At 50.8% G+C, this 16,182-nt stretch overlaps 1 protein-coding gene across 1 annotated transcript in view; it reads left to right on the top strand.

Moving 5' to 3' along the window:
• The window catches only part of LOC307110044 (phospholipid-transporting ATPase ABCA3-like), a gene marked incomplete at both ends in the record, with an annotated part of 343,983 nt that overhangs the window by 255,341 nt on the left and 72,460 nt on the right, over window positions 1-16,182 (top strand). Inside the window, 2 exons of the mRNA XM_079789089.1 lie at window positions 8,638-8,884; window positions 9,032-9,236. Coding sequence (XP_079645215.1) covers window positions 8,638-8,884; window positions 9,032-9,236 — 452 coding nt within the window. The remainder of the gene's footprint in view (window positions 1-8,637; window positions 8,885-9,031; window positions 9,237-16,182) is intronic.

The raw sequence follows: 16,182 nt of genomic DNA on the forward strand, positions 1-16,182 counted from the left end.
AAAAAAGGTAAAATAGTAGTAGTAATAATACTGATTGAAAATAAAAATGTAATAATTAAAAAGGTAAAATCAAGTGAGGAATAAAGAAAAAATTAGTTTCTTAAGCAAAAGATGAAAATAAAAAAATAAAAAATAAAAAGTGCAGTAGTGAAGGTCATTCACCTCCTCTATTGTTCTGTTTGTCATGCCTGTTTCCCAGTCTGGACAGTATTGCAGTTCCCTGCATTCCACTGCTCCTTAGTGTTGTAAACCAGTCCTAATTTTTAAGCAGGCAGTGTCGTATTTTCTTGTATTCCTTTATTTTTGATTACACAAGAGTCAATTTGTGATTCAGCCCCTGGGTGACAGTGTTTCTGGATTGACTTCCAGGTCTATATGGCCTTTCTATCCTGTGCTTAGATCCTGCTTTCCCTGTGGCACTCAATACCAGTTTGTGGGAATGGGCTGCCCCAGCGCTGGCTCTCCAATGGTCACTCCCCGCTCCGATCCCCAGGTTCCAGAAAAACAACTTTCCCCTGCAGTCTCCCAGGATGTCCCCAATTGGGTGGTCCTATGTATTGGGCTTAGTAATCAGAAGCAAGGATTTGAAGAGGAAAAAGCCCAAGTGTGCAAACAACGGGGCTGCAAGCAAGTCTAAGCAGTCTCCTTTTCCCCCTTGGGTCTAAGCAGTCGTCACACTTTTGAAATTTTTAGGCTGTCCTTTTGCATCAGATCAAAATGGGTTGATTTTTAGAGATCCCTTCTGTTAGCAGCTCTGAGGACCCCCTTCCACATTCACGGATCACGCCAGCCCCAACAGCCACGGATTTTTCTAGGCACAGACTTCCCTGGTCCTCCAGTTCCCGCAGTGCACGTGTTTCTCTCTCCCACCTGGACCAGAGATCTCACCTTATCCCAGGCGAAATCTGACCTTTTTGTGGTGGAGTGTAGAGCTCCTCTGAATCCGTGTGTTTGTGCCAATTGGGGACTGGTGTTACGGGGCTTGCAGCTGTTTGGTGGTTGCTGCAGTTGTAGATTTTCAGGCTTCCAATAAGATCCACTTTCCCTTTCAAAATGGCACAGTCTCCACATCTGAGCCTGTAGCTCTGGGAGGGGACCCAGCAGCAGTGGGGGCTGCCCGGTCAGGGGAACCCCGTCCAGCAGTCCCCCACCTTCTCCTGAAGTTTAGCTGTCCCTTAACTCACCAACAAATACTCCCCATGCGACCCTCAGCTATTCTTTCTTTCTGCTCCAGACAAGGCTCAGAACACATCTGTGTATTCCGCCGCCATTTTCTCAATCAAAAAACTCCACCCCTTCACTTTCAGTCTGTGTGAGTCCCTTGTTCTGAGGTGGGTCTCTTGTAGACAGCATATATATGGGTCATGTTTTTTTTATCCATTCAGCCACTCGATGTTTTTTGATTGGAGCATTTAGTCCGTTTACATTTAAAGTTATTGATAGGTACTTGTTTGTAGCCATTTTTATTTTTTGTGCCCGTATTCCTTCTTACCTTTATATTTCTTGTTTTTATACCAGTCCCTTTAGCATTTCTTGCATTGCTGGCTTGGTAGTGATAAACTCTCTCAGCCTTTTTTTTTTCTGTGAAGCTCCTTATTTCCCTTCAATTTTGAATTATAGCCTTGCTGGATAGAGTATTCTTGGATTCAGTTCCTTGCCATGCATCACTTTGTAAATTTCTTTCCATTCTTTTCTGGCCTGATGTGTTTCTGTTGAGAAATCATTTGATAATCTAATGGGAGATCCCTTGTACGTAACTTCCTGTCTCTCTCTTGCAGCCTTTAAGATTCTCTCTTTGTCTTGAACATTTGCTATCATAAATCATAATTATGATGTGTCTTGGTGTGGGTCTTTTCGGGTTCATCTAGTTTCTTGGGATATATTCCTAGAAGTGGGATCACTGGGTCAAATGTGAGTTCCATTTTTAGTCTTTTGAGGAAACTCCATACTGTTTTTCCACAGTGGCCGCACCAGTCTGCATTCCCAACAGCAGTGCACGAGGGTTCCTTTTTCTCCCCATCCTTGCCAGCACTTGTCATTTGTTGATTTGTTGATGATAGCCATTCTGACAGGTGTGAGATGGTACCTCATTGTCATTTTGATTTGCATCTCTTGGATGATTAGTGACTTAGAGCATGTTTTCATATGTGTCTTGACCTTCTGTATGTCCTCTTTGGAAAAGAGTCTATTTAAGTTCTTTGCTCCTCAGACTGGGTCGGGCTGTTCAGGTGGCTGCTGCTCCTCGAATGGGGGCAGGCTGCTCACAGCCCAGTGTGGGCGTGGACAGTCTGCTTGTGTGGCTGCTGCTCTTCATACTGGGCCAGGCTGTTCAGGTGGCTGCTGCTCCTCGAATGGGGATGGACTGCTCATGCAGCTGCTGCTCCTCAAATGGGGGTGGACTGCTTGCATGGCTGCTGCTCCTCAGACAAGAGTTAGCTGCACGTGCAGCTGCTGCTCCTCGGACGTGGGCAGTTTGCTCATGTGGCTGCTGCTCCTCAGACCAGGTCAGGCTGTTCGGGTGGCTGCTGCTCCTCGAATGGGGGCAGGCTGCTCACACAGCTGCTGCTCCTCAGATGGGGGCAGGCTGCTCATGCGGCTGCCGCTCCTCAGTCATGGGTGGGCTGCTTGTGTGGCTGCTGATCCTCGGACAGGAGCAGGCTACACATGTGTTTGCTGCTCCTCGGACAGGGGAGGGGGCCTCTCACACAGCTGCTGCTCCTTGGACAGGAGTGGGCTGCTCACGTGTCTGCCGCTCGCGTGGTCGCAGTGCCCTGGGCTTTCTCCAGGGGTCCTCTGTCCTTCCCGGCTGCAAATTGTCTCACCAGCTGAGTCTACTTCACCAGTTCAGGGTGGGTGTTATTCGTTTCAGCTGCTCATTCTATATGCTCTGGAATAAGGCTCTGGACACGTTCGTCTATTCCTCCACCATTTTTTTTCATTAAATTATCTAACCTTTGGCATTTTAATTAGGATGTGTCTTTATGTGTGCCTCTTTGGGTTTCTCTTCTTTGGGACTCTCTGTGCTTCCTGGACTTGTAAATCGATTTCTTTAACCAGAGAGGGGAAGTTTTCTGTCATTATTTCTTCAAATAGGTTTTCAATATTTTGCTCTCTCTCATCTCCTTCTGGCACCCCCATGATGCAAATGTTGGTACGCTTGAAGTTGTCCCATAGGCTGCTTACACTATTTTCATATTTTTGGATTTTTTCTTTTTGCTCTTCTGATTGGGTGTTTTTTGCTTCCTCATATTCCAAATCATTGATTTTATTCTCTGAATCCTCTACTCTACTATTGAATACCTATAAATTATTCTTTATTTCATTTAGTGTATGCTTAATTTCTGACTGGTCCTTTTTCATGTCTTTGACATTCTCACTAAGATCCTTGAAATTCTCATGAAGATCCTTGAGTAATCTTATAACAATGGTTTTGAATTCTGTATCCAGTAGTTCGCTTGCTTCCACTTCTTTCATTTATGACATGCTTTTTTGTTATTGTGTGTGTGTGTTTTTGTCTCCACATTTTGGCTGCTTCCCTGTGTTTGTTTCTAAGTATTGGGTAGAGCTGCTATGTCTCTTGAAGTTGGTAGAGCAGCATTGTGTAATAGGTCTTCTATAGGGCCAAGTGGTTCAGCCTCCCCAGTCATCTGAGCTGGGCACTCTAGGTTTGCCCCTGTGTGTGCTGTGTGCACAGTCTCATAATTGAGACTTGATTACTATTGGTGTAACTGAGAGGAATTGACTTCCAGGCAAATTGGCTGTGAGGACAGTGGGAGAGCTGCTATGCAGGAAACACTCTTATGGAGTAGGACTTGCTTCATTGGGGCTTTTGGTTGCTCACTGAGTCTACCTCTTGAGTGTGTCACTTGTGGATGTGTAGAGTTATAATCTGGTATGATCCAAAGCTTTCCACCAGGTGCACTGGCTATAGGGCCAAGTGGTACCAAGGAGGTACAAAGTCAGCCAATGCCCGGGGCCACCTATCAGGAGCTACAGCGGGATCTGCAGACAACTGCTACTTGCTATTTGTACTGGGCTTAGAGGTGCCCAGGTGAGATCCAGGTGTGAAGCAAGACAGGCTAGTTGGGTCTCGGGCCTTTTATTGATAGGTTTGGGGCACACTGTCACCACTGTGTGGTAAATTGAGAGATTTTAGCAAAGTCTGAGGCCTAAGTTAAGGCAGGCCATTCACATGGAAAAGCAGCCACAGAAAGCTTGGGTGGGGCTGCAAATTGGACGGGGCAGGTCTCAGGGAATCCCCAGGGCTGAGCAAACAGTGTTCTTCAGGCTGATGGAGACTCATATATGGCTGCCAGTCAGCCCTGGGACAAGGGAGATCCCAGCACAGGAACAATGACAGCTGTGAACACCCCCATCTTGGAGAAATCCACCCCTGAGTTTCTGCCCCAATGCCAGACAATCCAGTTCCTCCCCATATGTGTCTGGATCCCCTGGTGCTGGAGCTCGGAGAAAGCGGGACTGTGTAAGTTTGTGCACCAGCCATTTAAGAAGAACACCTGGGATTCCAGCAGTCTTCCTGTCCCTCAGCCACAATCTGGCCTGGTTTTTACAGCCCGTAGTTACAGGGATTGCTTTTCCCAGCTCTGGGATCCTGGGCTGGCAGTCTGGTGTGGGGCTGGGACCTCTTGCTTCTCATGGGTGGCCTCCTCAGTGACAATCTGCCTCCCAAATTAAAAAATGGCACACAATGGTGTCAGACCAGCCCATTCAGTGCCTCCACCCCTCCTACCAGTCTCAATATGCTTTCTTCTTTACTTCTCTAGTTGTAAGATTTCCATTCAGCTGGCTTTCAGGCAGTTCTGAATGATGGTTGTTCTGTATTTTACTTGTAATTTCAATGTGGTTGTGGGAGATGGTGAGTACAGACATTTAACTACACCACGATCTTGGTTCTCCCCTCCAGTGTATTCTTTTTAAATATATTTTTATTGATTTTGGAGAAGAAGGGAGAGGGAGAGAGAGGTAGAAACATCAATGGTGAGAGAGAATCATTGATTGGCTGCCTACTGCATGTCCCACACTGGGGATCGAGCCCGCAACCAGGCATGTGCCCTGACCAGGAATTAAACCATGACCTCCTGGTACATAGGTCAGTGCTCAACCACCAATCCACACAGGCTGAGCCCCTCCAGTGTATCTTGATGTCAGCTATGGTGTTCTTCATATGGTGACTCCAGATGTGCCAGTTTTGATTTGCACTTCCTTCCCCCTGTGGGACTGCATTTGGCCAGCAGCACCAGCAGATTTAGGGAGTCAAATACAGACAGGCCTTTGTTGGGGGCGGTGCAGGTCCTCCTTGGCCATCCCTAGAGAGGGGAGCTAGCCTCTCACCATCTAGCTTTGTGGTGCCCCAGCAGAGATCCTGAAGAGAGGCTTGTAAGTGTGTGCTTCCCTCCAGGTCTGCTGCTACCCACCATCTGTTCCCAAGCCACTCGGTTCAATGCTTGTCTGAGTCTACCCATAGTTTCTTCAGAAAAAGAATGCACCTCAGATCCCCTTTGGGTACAGCCAACAGTTCTCTATGTGGGACTTGAGCTTGGCAGGGTGGTGTAACCAGTATTTGGATGACAGGGTTAGTGCACTTTCTCCAACTGGTGCTGTAAGAAATGGTGCTGAAACCTGGGAGATGGCACCCAAGGGCAGTGTGGGATTTGGCTCAGGACTGGGACCTCCAAAGCCACCTTCTCCAGAACTATGCTACTCAGATCTTCTCTTTATGACTTTCATATGCCCTAAGTCTCTTTCCCTCTACTAGAGCTCTGTGTGAGTGTCCAAGAGTGAGTCCTTGTGCATTAGCCCTGAAGGAGCTCACCAGGGATTCAAGCAGACTGCCTCCTCTTTTCAGTGGACCAAATCCCCATTTATTTTTGCTGTCAAATGTTATGCAGGCTCTTCTTCCTGGCCCTGGTCTTCTGGGTTGGAGGTCTCAGCTGGGATTGAGACCCACTCTCCTCCAAGGGGAGCTTTGGCATCCACAGTATTTCTCTGACTTCACAGCCATAGCCCCTGAGTGCAGGGATCAACCCTTTCTGTATCTCTACCTTTATTACTAGTCTCTAAGTAACTTCTTTATTTAAACCTTGGATATAATATTCCTGTTCAAGTGTCCTTCTGTTGTTCATTCAGGTTAATTGCTGTACATTTTATAGCTTTAACTCAAGTTTGGTGCAGGGAGAAAGTGTGTGTTGCTTTCACCTATTCTGCCACCATTTCCCCCCTGTGTAACCATTGTTTTAAACTTTTCATCTGGTAATTTGGTTACTTTCATTTTATGTAATTATTTTTAAGGGTATTTCTCTTGATCTTTCATTTGGAGTGTATTTCTTTGTCTCACCATTTTGTTTCTGTGAATTAGGTAGATCTTCTATGACTCTCAAAATTGTTAGGATGGCTTTATGCAGAAGGTATCTCTTTGGGTTCAGTGGCACAATCTTTGACATCACCTGAGCTCTGTGTTCCAGGAATGTTTTTTGTGTGTTATGTGTACTCTTCTCTTATAGTTGAACTTTTAATGCCTTTGGCCCTTTCATGGGTGAGGTTAACCCCTCAGGCTAGCTGACTATAAGGATAAACCTCATTCCCTGTGCATAAATTGCTGTGCAGGGACTGCCCTTCAAGGCTATGTTGCTCCCAGCAGGGTCTGGCACCTGCCTCAATCTTCCTTTGGTTTTGCAACTTGTATGGTAAATTGGGTTGAACTTGATGTGGTCTGAAGCCCACCATTAGTTTTGTTGGTTTTGGGTCCATTTGGATGGGGTTCAGGTACAGGTTGATGTCAGATGTTGTGGGTACCTGGCCTTGGGCTATCTATCTGGAGATATCACCCTGTTCACTGTGGCTCTATCTACTGGGCCTCTGTGTACAAGGGTTGACTTCCTTCAGCTTAGAGTTGGGGGCAGATCTGTAAAAAATCTGATACTCTCTGAGGTTCACCTGTCAGCTACTCCCCCTCACCCGGAGGTTGCCTGGTCTTTCTCCAGAGCCTTTTTAATTAAGACTGTAGGCTGACCCCAGGGTAGCTGTGAGCCACAGACTCTTCACAGGTTGTGAGCTCAGTAGGACAGAGCAACTGTGTACAGGAGATGGGGCTAGTGGGTCCTTATTTGGATGTTATATGGTCAGGCACTCAATGAGGGGAATGTGGACCTTATTCCAGACACAAACCACTCAGTTTCTGCCAGAGTCTCCAACTTTAGCTTTCCCAGAAGGGACTTCTTGCAAGTTCAGGTTGGATGCAACCTGCTGTCCCCTCTGCAGGAGCAAACTCAGCTGGTGGGTGGAGGCACCTTGCTCAGGAGTACAAATAAAAAGAGTCTCATGTTGGGGGTGATGCCAATCTATCCTAAAGGAGGGGGCCTAGCACCTTCCTCCTGGTTCCAGACAGTAGCTTCTGAGGGACACACACTATGAATGTCCTAGCTCCCAGAAGCTCTCCCTTCTCCCTCACTCCCTGGAAATGAGCTCAGCAGGGCAAGGAATCAGGGAGTTGGAAAGGCATATTCCTGTTGGGGGTGGTGCCTGTGAGCCTGTTGGAGGGGAGACAGGCTCTTTTTCTCCTTCCCAGGATAGTGCAGGCTGAGATGGCAGGGTGTATAGGAGTGGCTCCTTCATCATGTTGTCACACAACCCAGCACCTGCCCATTTGATTCCTGGACAAAAGCCCTTCCAGGAGACATTCTTTGAGAGTCCCAGCTCTGCATGGCCCTCTGATCCTCTGTGCAACTGAACTCAGCAGGACGGAGTCCGCTATGTGATTCAACCTGTTGCAGGGTGGGCAGTGCCAGCTGTGTGCTAGAGGTGGGGGAGACACAGTTCAGTCACTTTCTGAGTCTCCATTAAGAGCCTCCCCAGAAAAAGAGCACCCCAAAGTTCACTGCTGGATGCATTCTGTAGACCCCTCCACAGGACCTGGGCATGACAGAGTATCCTCACCAGCTGTTAGAGGACCAGACAATGCACTCCCCAGGCTGGTGCTATAATAGGAGTGCTTATCCCTGGAAGATGGCGTCTGGGTCTTCAGCAGACTTCTTCTCTACCAGGCAAATTGAATACTCACTGATTTTTCACTACTAGATGTGGGTCCTCTTCCCATCTCTGTTGCTCTGAGTTGAGCATCATACATGAGGTTGAGATCCCATGCTCCTTGGGAGCAAGGGAGTTTTGCAGCATAGATATCTTTCTGGCTTCTCAGCCACTGCATATAGGTGAGAGGGCCAACCCTTCCTATGTCTCTACCCTTCTTACCAGTCTCTATGTGGATTCTTCTGTAAATCCTTGGTTATACTATTTCAGTTCAGCTCATATTCAGTTGATTATTCAAGTTTGATTGCTCTATAATTTATAAATCTGGGGCTGGGGTCATGTGAGTATAACTGCCACCTACTCTGCAGCCATCTTGGCATCCTACTGTTTTTTCAAGTTGTAGAGTATAATGTGAGATTGTAGAGAGTAATGATGGGGTAGAATTATTGAGGATAAAGACAAAAATTTTAAATGACCATTATGAGAAGTAGGAAAGAGAACAGGAAAGAAAATGTTTGGTCTTTCTTCTCCAATATAAGAAGTAGGTGATTTATTACATGTTGACTCACTGACCAATTTCTTTCTTTTTTCTAGGTAATGTAACAGATTACATATTGGAAATTAAAGAATTTAATTACTTCTCCATTATTGCCTTTTCCATTGAGGTTGAGAAAAACAAAACAATATTTACTATTTTGTTCAATAATGAGGCATATCATTCAGCTACAACATCTCTGGCAGTGTTAGACAACATCCTCTTTATGTCACTTTCTGGCCCCAGTGCTTCCATTAAAGTCTCCAACAAGCCTCAGCCTCTCCCTCTTTATGTTTCTCATGCAGTGTATGTATAATTTTCCTTTTACTGGAATTGAGTCTTCATATATCCCCTTGTAATTTGGACATATATATTAGAAAATAGCTACTGAAAGAGTAGCTATTTCTACTTTTATTTCATCACTTATTTGAATTTTTATTTCATTCTTTATAGGCCTATAAATCAAAAACAGACAGTAGCATATTTGGCTTTTGGCATGGCTATTATAGTCGCTAACTTTGGCCTCCAGACAGTGAATGAGAGAATCACTAAGGCAAAGCACATCCAGTTTGTGAGTGGGGTCTATGTCCTTACATACTGGCTTTCTGCTCTACTGTGGGATCTCATCTACTTCTTCATTTCCTGCTGCCTACTGCTGGTGAGTGTTAGCTGAAGTTACATGAAGCCTAATTTTTCTATGTCACCCACCAGAAATTCCTATTCAAGTAATTGTATCCTAAAATAAAACTTGTAAAGAAGTTTACAAGTTTATTATGTCAGAGAATATATTGTGGACATGCTCTCCCTCATATTCTTTCAGTTGGAGAAAATATTTTTCTTTGAAAAGTCTCTCAAATTGGTTTCTCATGAATTCTCAGCATGAGATCCTGGCCAGAACCTCTAAGATGGACTATTATTTGTCACTTGTCCCTCACTACCCATATTACTTCCCACTAATTCCCAATGCTGTGTCCTTTGGTAAAATTGGACTACAGAAAACAAGGTAGAATCAAGACCTAAGTAAAGCTTCCTGTTACCTTTCACCCCCACCCCCAACCTCCACCCACACACACACAGTTTCATACTTCAAACTCAAGATGGCTAGGTTTGCAAAGCAAAATTACTTTTGACGTAGACAACTGATTCTAGACATTGAGAAAGTGGCTTAAAGAATGTACATATAAGGATAGTACAGCATCTTTTAATGTAAAGACTTTGCTCATTAATGAACTTGGAAACTTCTTTTGTATGCATATTGAAGGTGAGTAAGATGTGAAGCTATGCAGTTACAAGGGGTAAACACAGGAGAAAAAGAGGTAAAGCTCCTTTCTTTGCAAGAGTTACTGGGGAATTAAGTTGAATAGGATAACATCTCAGCCCTCAAATAGTTCATTGTTAATGGTCATAGTAGTGAAATAGATCATTATAAAATAACACGCTAATTGCCACTATAATGGATAAACTACCAATTCTCAATTCAAACTACACCATGGAATGGTAAAATTAGTTGTTGGAGGAAAAAAAAGAAACTTTCAGTCAATCTGGCTCCAACAACTTGTGAATATTGCACAGGGGCCCTAATATTGGTTCTGCAGGAGAACCGAGATCTCAACAGCTAGAACAGCTTCTCAGCACGGGCCAGGGGCTGGGCTTATTGGGGCAAGGATGGTGAGGTAGTGTGGTGAGCAAGTAGTATGTACAGAGGAGTCCCAGGATGCAGAGAGCAGTGTGGGGCTTCCATCATCTCACAACAGTGCAAGACTCCAGCTGGTGTTCTCCTGCCAGCCTCTTATGCTCACAGCTTACCAACCAACCAGCATAACAAGAGAAAACCACCATACTCTGTGAGGGATGCTCCTCTCATTCTTCACCACAGGCCCTTGGGGAGCTACTCCAGACATTTCCTCTGGCTTTACTATCGCCCTTGTGTAGCGCAGTATGCATTGAATCAATCAGAAAACCCTGAATAATTTCATCTCCATGTCGAGAATCCTTTCTTTCTCTGACTCTTGAAACTTGGCCGACACACCCAGCTATCCTTTCCTAGTTAATAGGTCTATATAGAAGACTATCCATTATTAATACTTAGGAGAAAACAAGATGGCTGCATAGGTTAAGCACCTAACCTGCAGCCTGGCACAACAATTTCAAGAATACAACTAAAGGTCAAAACGGACATCATCCAGAACCACAGGAAAACTGGCTGACTGAAATGCCCACAACTAGAAGGAAGGAAAAAACCACAAGGAGAATCAGAGGAGACATAACAGCCTGAGGTTTGGAGACACGGGCGGAGACACGAGCACGCGCACGTGCGGGGAGGACGGAGCCAGAGAGGACGGGGCCGCTGACGGCCTGGCCGGCGTTCTCTAGCGGGAAGGAGATAAAAGCTCCAGATTGCACTGAACCCCAGCTCCGACTGCACTGAACCCCAGTTCTGGGCGAGACCCTGGGAAGCCAGACTCATGCTGGGGGAATCTGGGCTGTGGGGCGGAAGCACAGAGGAGCAGCGAAAGGCAGAGCTCTGGAGGCGCTCACGTGAATGCGCGCAGAGGACAGACTGTTGCCTGTGCCGCTGAATTGCCCTGGCGGGGAGGAGACAGGGGCTCTGGACTGTGCTGAACCCCAGTTCCAGCTGCGCTGGGCCCCGGTTCCGGGCGAGACCCTGGGAAGCCAGACTCATGCTGGGGGAACCTGGGCTGTGAGGCGGAGACGCAGGAGAGTGGCGAAAGGCAGAGCTCCGGAGGCGCGCACGGAAATGCGCGTAGAGGATGGTCTGTTGACTGTGCCTCTGGATTGCCCTGGTGGGAAGGAGACAAAAGCCCCAGACTGCGCTGAGCCCCAGTTCCGACTACACTGAAACCCAGTTCCGGGCGAGAATCTGGGAATCCAGATTCATTGGGGGAGAGACTAGACTGTTCGGCAGCGGGCGAAACTCCAGGGCGCTTTTCTCTCAGAGGTGTTTGCAGGGAGTACAGAGGGACACTGAGACCCAGGAACCTCATAGGGCGGGGCTGATGGGAAGCCAAGGCTGTAGGCTCCACCCTGAAACTCCACCCCATCCAAGCTGAGCACAGAGGCTTTTACAATTTTGCAAGTCGAGTTGAATAAGGCTGTCTCCCAGAGTAGACACAGCTGAACCTCACAGCCAATTGGACTGGAGGTCACATCCTCCCAGTGTACCAACAGCAATCAAGGCTTAACAACACCAAGACTTTGCACTCAGCCCACAAAGGGGGGTACCAAGAGCGACCACCTAGGGAGATTGGGGAAGCTGAGCTACCGGCCCCTACAGGTCACTGACCACACAAAGCCACTCCATCAACATAGGGAGGCAGCCAAAAGGTGGAGACACCGAAGCAGGTCACGAATAGAAGGGATGAAGGAAAGTAAACTAATGGACGACACAGTGTCCAGAACCACATTTATAAGGTTACTTAAGAATCTTCTGGAGGACCGAGATGGCTGCATAGGGCAGACGCCTGATTGTTGCCTACCACAACCATTTTGAGACTGCAACTGGAGGGCAGAGCAAACACCATCCGGAACAATGGCCGGAGGAGTTGCTGGGAGGCGGTTGATCGATGGGAGTTGGGATCGGGAAGACGGGGCCCCACTGGGTACCGGATCCGGGTGTGCTCGCCCGGCGACTGGTCGCCGCTGCAGGCCCGAGCGCTGTCACAGCGACCTGGGACCGGCCTGCCGCCGTGCACCAGGCACACTGGAGCTTCACCGAGCCCGCCGCCCGGCGAGTTCCGTGGCAGCCGCCCCGGAGCTTGGAGAGGATGGCCGAAGGAATTACTGAGAGGGAACTGACTGACAGGAATTGGGATCGAGAAGACGAGGCCCAGCTGGGTCCCGGGTCCGGGCGAGGCCGCGCACCCCTGTGACCGGGTGAGGCCACGCGCCCCTGGATCTGGGTGAGGCAGCATGCCCCAGGGTCCGGGTGAGGCTGGGTCCCGGGTCCGGGCGAGGCTGCGTGCCCCTGAGTCTGGGTGAGGCCATGTGCCCCTGGGTCCGGGTGTAGCTGGATCCCGGGTCCGGGTGAGGCCGTGCGCCCCTGGGTCCGGGAGAGGCCATGCACCCCTGGGTCCGGGTGAGGCCACGCGCCCCTGGGTCCGGGTGTAGCTGAAACTCAGGTCCGGGTGAGTCCGTGCGCCCCTGGATCCGGGTGAGGCTGGGTCCCGGGTCCGGGTGAGGCTGTGTGCCCCTGGGTCCAGGTGAAGCTGGATCCCGGGTCCGGGTGAGGCCGTGCGCCCCTGGATCCGGGTGAGGCTGGGTCCCGCATCGGGGTGAGGCTGCGCGCCCCCGGGTCCAGGCGAGGCTGCGCGCTCCTGGGTCCAGGTGAAGCTGGATCCCGGGTCCGGGTGAGGCCGGTTGCCCCTGGATCCGGGTGAGGCTGGGTCCCGGGTCCAGGCGAGGCCGCACGCCCCTGGGTTCGGGTGAGGCTGGATCCCGGGTCCGGGCGAGGCCACGTGCCCCAGGGTCCAGGTGAAGCTGGATCCCAGGTCCGGGTGAGGCCGCGCACCTGGGTCCGGGAGAGGCCACACGCCCCTGGGTCCGGGCGAGGCTGGGTCCCAGGTCTGGGTGAGGCCGTGCCCCTGGGTCCAGGAGAGGCCACACGCCCCTGGGTCTGGGTGAGGCTGCGCGCCCCTGGATATGGGTGAGGCTGGGTCCCGGGTCCGGGTGAGGCCGTGCCCCTGGGTCCGGTTGAAACTGGATCTCGGGTCCAGGTGAGGCCATGCGCCCCTGGATCCAGGTTATGCTGGGTCCCGGGTCCGGGTGAGGCCACGCGCCCCTGGGTCCGGGTGAAATTGGATCCCGGGTCCGGGTGAGGCCGTGCGCCCCTGGATCCGGGTGAGGCTGGGTCCCAGGTCCGGGTGAGGCCGCGCCCCTGGGTCCGGGAGAGGCCACACGCCCCTGGGTCCGGGTGAGGCCACGCGCCCCTGGGTCTGGGTGTAGCTGAAACCCAGGTCCGGGTGAGGCCGTGCGCCCCTGGATCCGGGTGAGGCTGGGTCCCGCGTTTGGGTGAGGCTGTGCGCCCCCGGGTCCAGGCGAGGCCGCGCGCTCCTGGGTCCAGGTGAAGCTGGATCCCGGGTCCGGGTGAGGCCGGGCGCCCCTGGATCCAGGTGAGGCTGGGTCCTGGGTCCAGGCGAGGCCGCGCGCCCCTGGGTCCGGGTGAAGCTGGATCCCGGGTCCGGGTGAGGCTGTGCGCCCCTGGATCTGGGTGAGGCTGGGTCCCGGGTCCGGGTGAGGCCGCAACCCTGGGTCCGGGAGAGGCCACGCACCCCTGGGTCCGGGTGAGGCCATGCACCCCTGGGTCCGGGTGTAGCTGAAACCCAGGTCCGGGTGAGGCCGTGTGCCCCTGGATCCGGGTGAGGCTGGGTCCCAGGTCCGGGTGAGGCTGGTCCCGGGTCCGGGCGAGGCCACGTGCCCCTGGGTCAGGGTGAAGCTGGATCCCAGGTCCGGGTGAGGCTGCGCCCCTGGGTCCGGGAGAGGCCACGCGCCCCTGGGTCCAGGTGAGGCCACGCGGCCCTGGGTCCGGGTGTAGCTGAAACCCAGGTCCGGGTGAGGCCATGCGCCCCTGGATCGGGGTGAGGCTGGGTCCCGCGTTCGGGTGAGGTTGCGCGCCCCCGGGTCCAGGCGAGGCCGCACGCTCCTGGGTCCAGGTAAAGCTGGATCCCGGGTCCGGGTGAGGCCGTGCGCCTCTGGATCCGGGTGAGGCTGGGTCCCGGGTCCAGGCGAGGCCGCGCGCCCCTGGGTCCGGGTGAAGCTGGATCCCAGGTCCGGATGAGGCCGCGCGCCCCTGGGTCCGGGTGAAGCTGGATCCCGGGTTCGGGTGAGCCCGCGCCCCTGGATCCGGGAGAGGCCACGCGCCCCTGGGTCCGAGTGTAGCTGAAACCCAGGTCCGGGTGAGGCCGTGCGCCCCTGGATCCGGGTGAGGCTGGGTCCTGGGTCCGGGTGAGGCCGCGTGCCCCTGGGTCCAGGTGAAGCTGGATCCCGGGTCCGGGTGAGGCCATGCACCACTGGATCCGGGTGAGGCTGGGTCCCGGGTCTGGGTGAGGCCGCGCCCCTGGGTCCGGGAGAGGCCACGCGCCCCTGGGTCCGAGTGAGGCCACATGCCCCTGGGTCCGGGTGAGGCTGGATCCCGGGACCGGGTGAGGCCGCGCGCACCTGGGTCTGGGTGAGGCCATGTGCCCCGGTGTCAGGGTGATGCTGGGTACGAGGTCCGGGTGAGGCCGCGCACCCCTGAGTCCTGGTGAAGCCACGCCCCTGGGTCCGGGCGAGACCAAACCAGAGGGAGTCAGACCTGCATTACCACCATTTGTCCACCATCCAGAGCTGAAAAGTCAGTGCTGACATGTACACATAAGGAACTAGTGGACATTGAAATTGGGTCTCAAAAGAACTGTTGGTCCAGAAAGAAACTCACTACAGACTGATTCATTTGCCTGTCAGCATAACTATTATTGCTCATCTCACATTCGGTTCTTATAAATATATTTCTAGTAACACATGATCTCACTCATCTAGGGGAGGTGATGAACAACATAGACTGATGAACAAGAACAGACCCAGAAACAAGGAGGCATCGATCGGACTGTCGGGCCTCAGAGGGAGGGGAGGGGAGGATGGGGGTAGGGGGAAGAGATCAACCAAAGGACTTGTGTGCATGCATACAAGCCTAACCAATGGTTAAGAACAACAGGGGGGTGGGGTGGGGGATGGGAATAGGGGAATGAGGACAAATATGTGACACCTTAATCAATAAAGAAATAAAATAAAATAAAAAATAAAGTAAAAAAAATACTTAGTCAAATATTGCCAATTATTGCTCATGAGAAAAGTTACTTGTCATATGTTTTTTATGTGTTACATCATTCAATAGCACAATGATGTTAATTCATTATATTTATAGACAAGGAAACTGAGGCTCACATAATAAGTTACCTATCTAACTTCACTCAGATGGTACAGTTTCAAAACCCCAGTTGGGGTTATTCCAAAGCTCATTGTCTTTTATACATTCAAAGTCATCCTGGATAATATACTAGTAATGTATATTAAAGTCATGTCTACATCTTACTCCAGCTCCTCTATTTTGTTTGTTCTCTCTCTCCCTCTATGTCCTTCTTCCTCTCTGTTCTCCCCTCTCTTTTTCTCTTCACCTCTCTCTCTCTCTCTCTCTCTCTCTCTCTCTCTCTCTCTCTCTCTCCCCTCCACCAAAACTTCCCTAATGACTCTCAGACTGTGTGCTCTGTATGGCTTCTTAGCTTTGCTTGCTTATCTGACTTGGATGTCCCCTGGTTTTCAGTGGGATACTCTACCACCCTGCTCTGCTTCTGTGAAACGCCACCAACTGGACTCATTCTTGGACCCAACAAGAGGAGGCAAGATTCTGTCATTTTGCCTAGCCACCAAGATTCCTGTCTCACCCCTTCTCTGCTGGTCAGATTCACAAAGCAGGGGACTTTACTGCTCATATGTCAGAGGCAAGGATTAAGCTATGTTGCTGGCTCCAAACCCTGATTCATTAACTTCCCCAACACTGTTTTCCCTGCCACCCCAGGAGATTGTTGTGAGGTCTAGTGAAGTCCTCTGCC

This window comes from Cnephaeus nilssonii, assembly GCF_951640355.1.
Source record: "Cnephaeus nilssonii genome assembly, chromosome: 2".
NCBI classification, from domain to species: Eukaryota; Metazoa; Chordata; class Mammalia; order Chiroptera; family Vespertilionidae; genus Cnephaeus; species Cnephaeus nilssonii.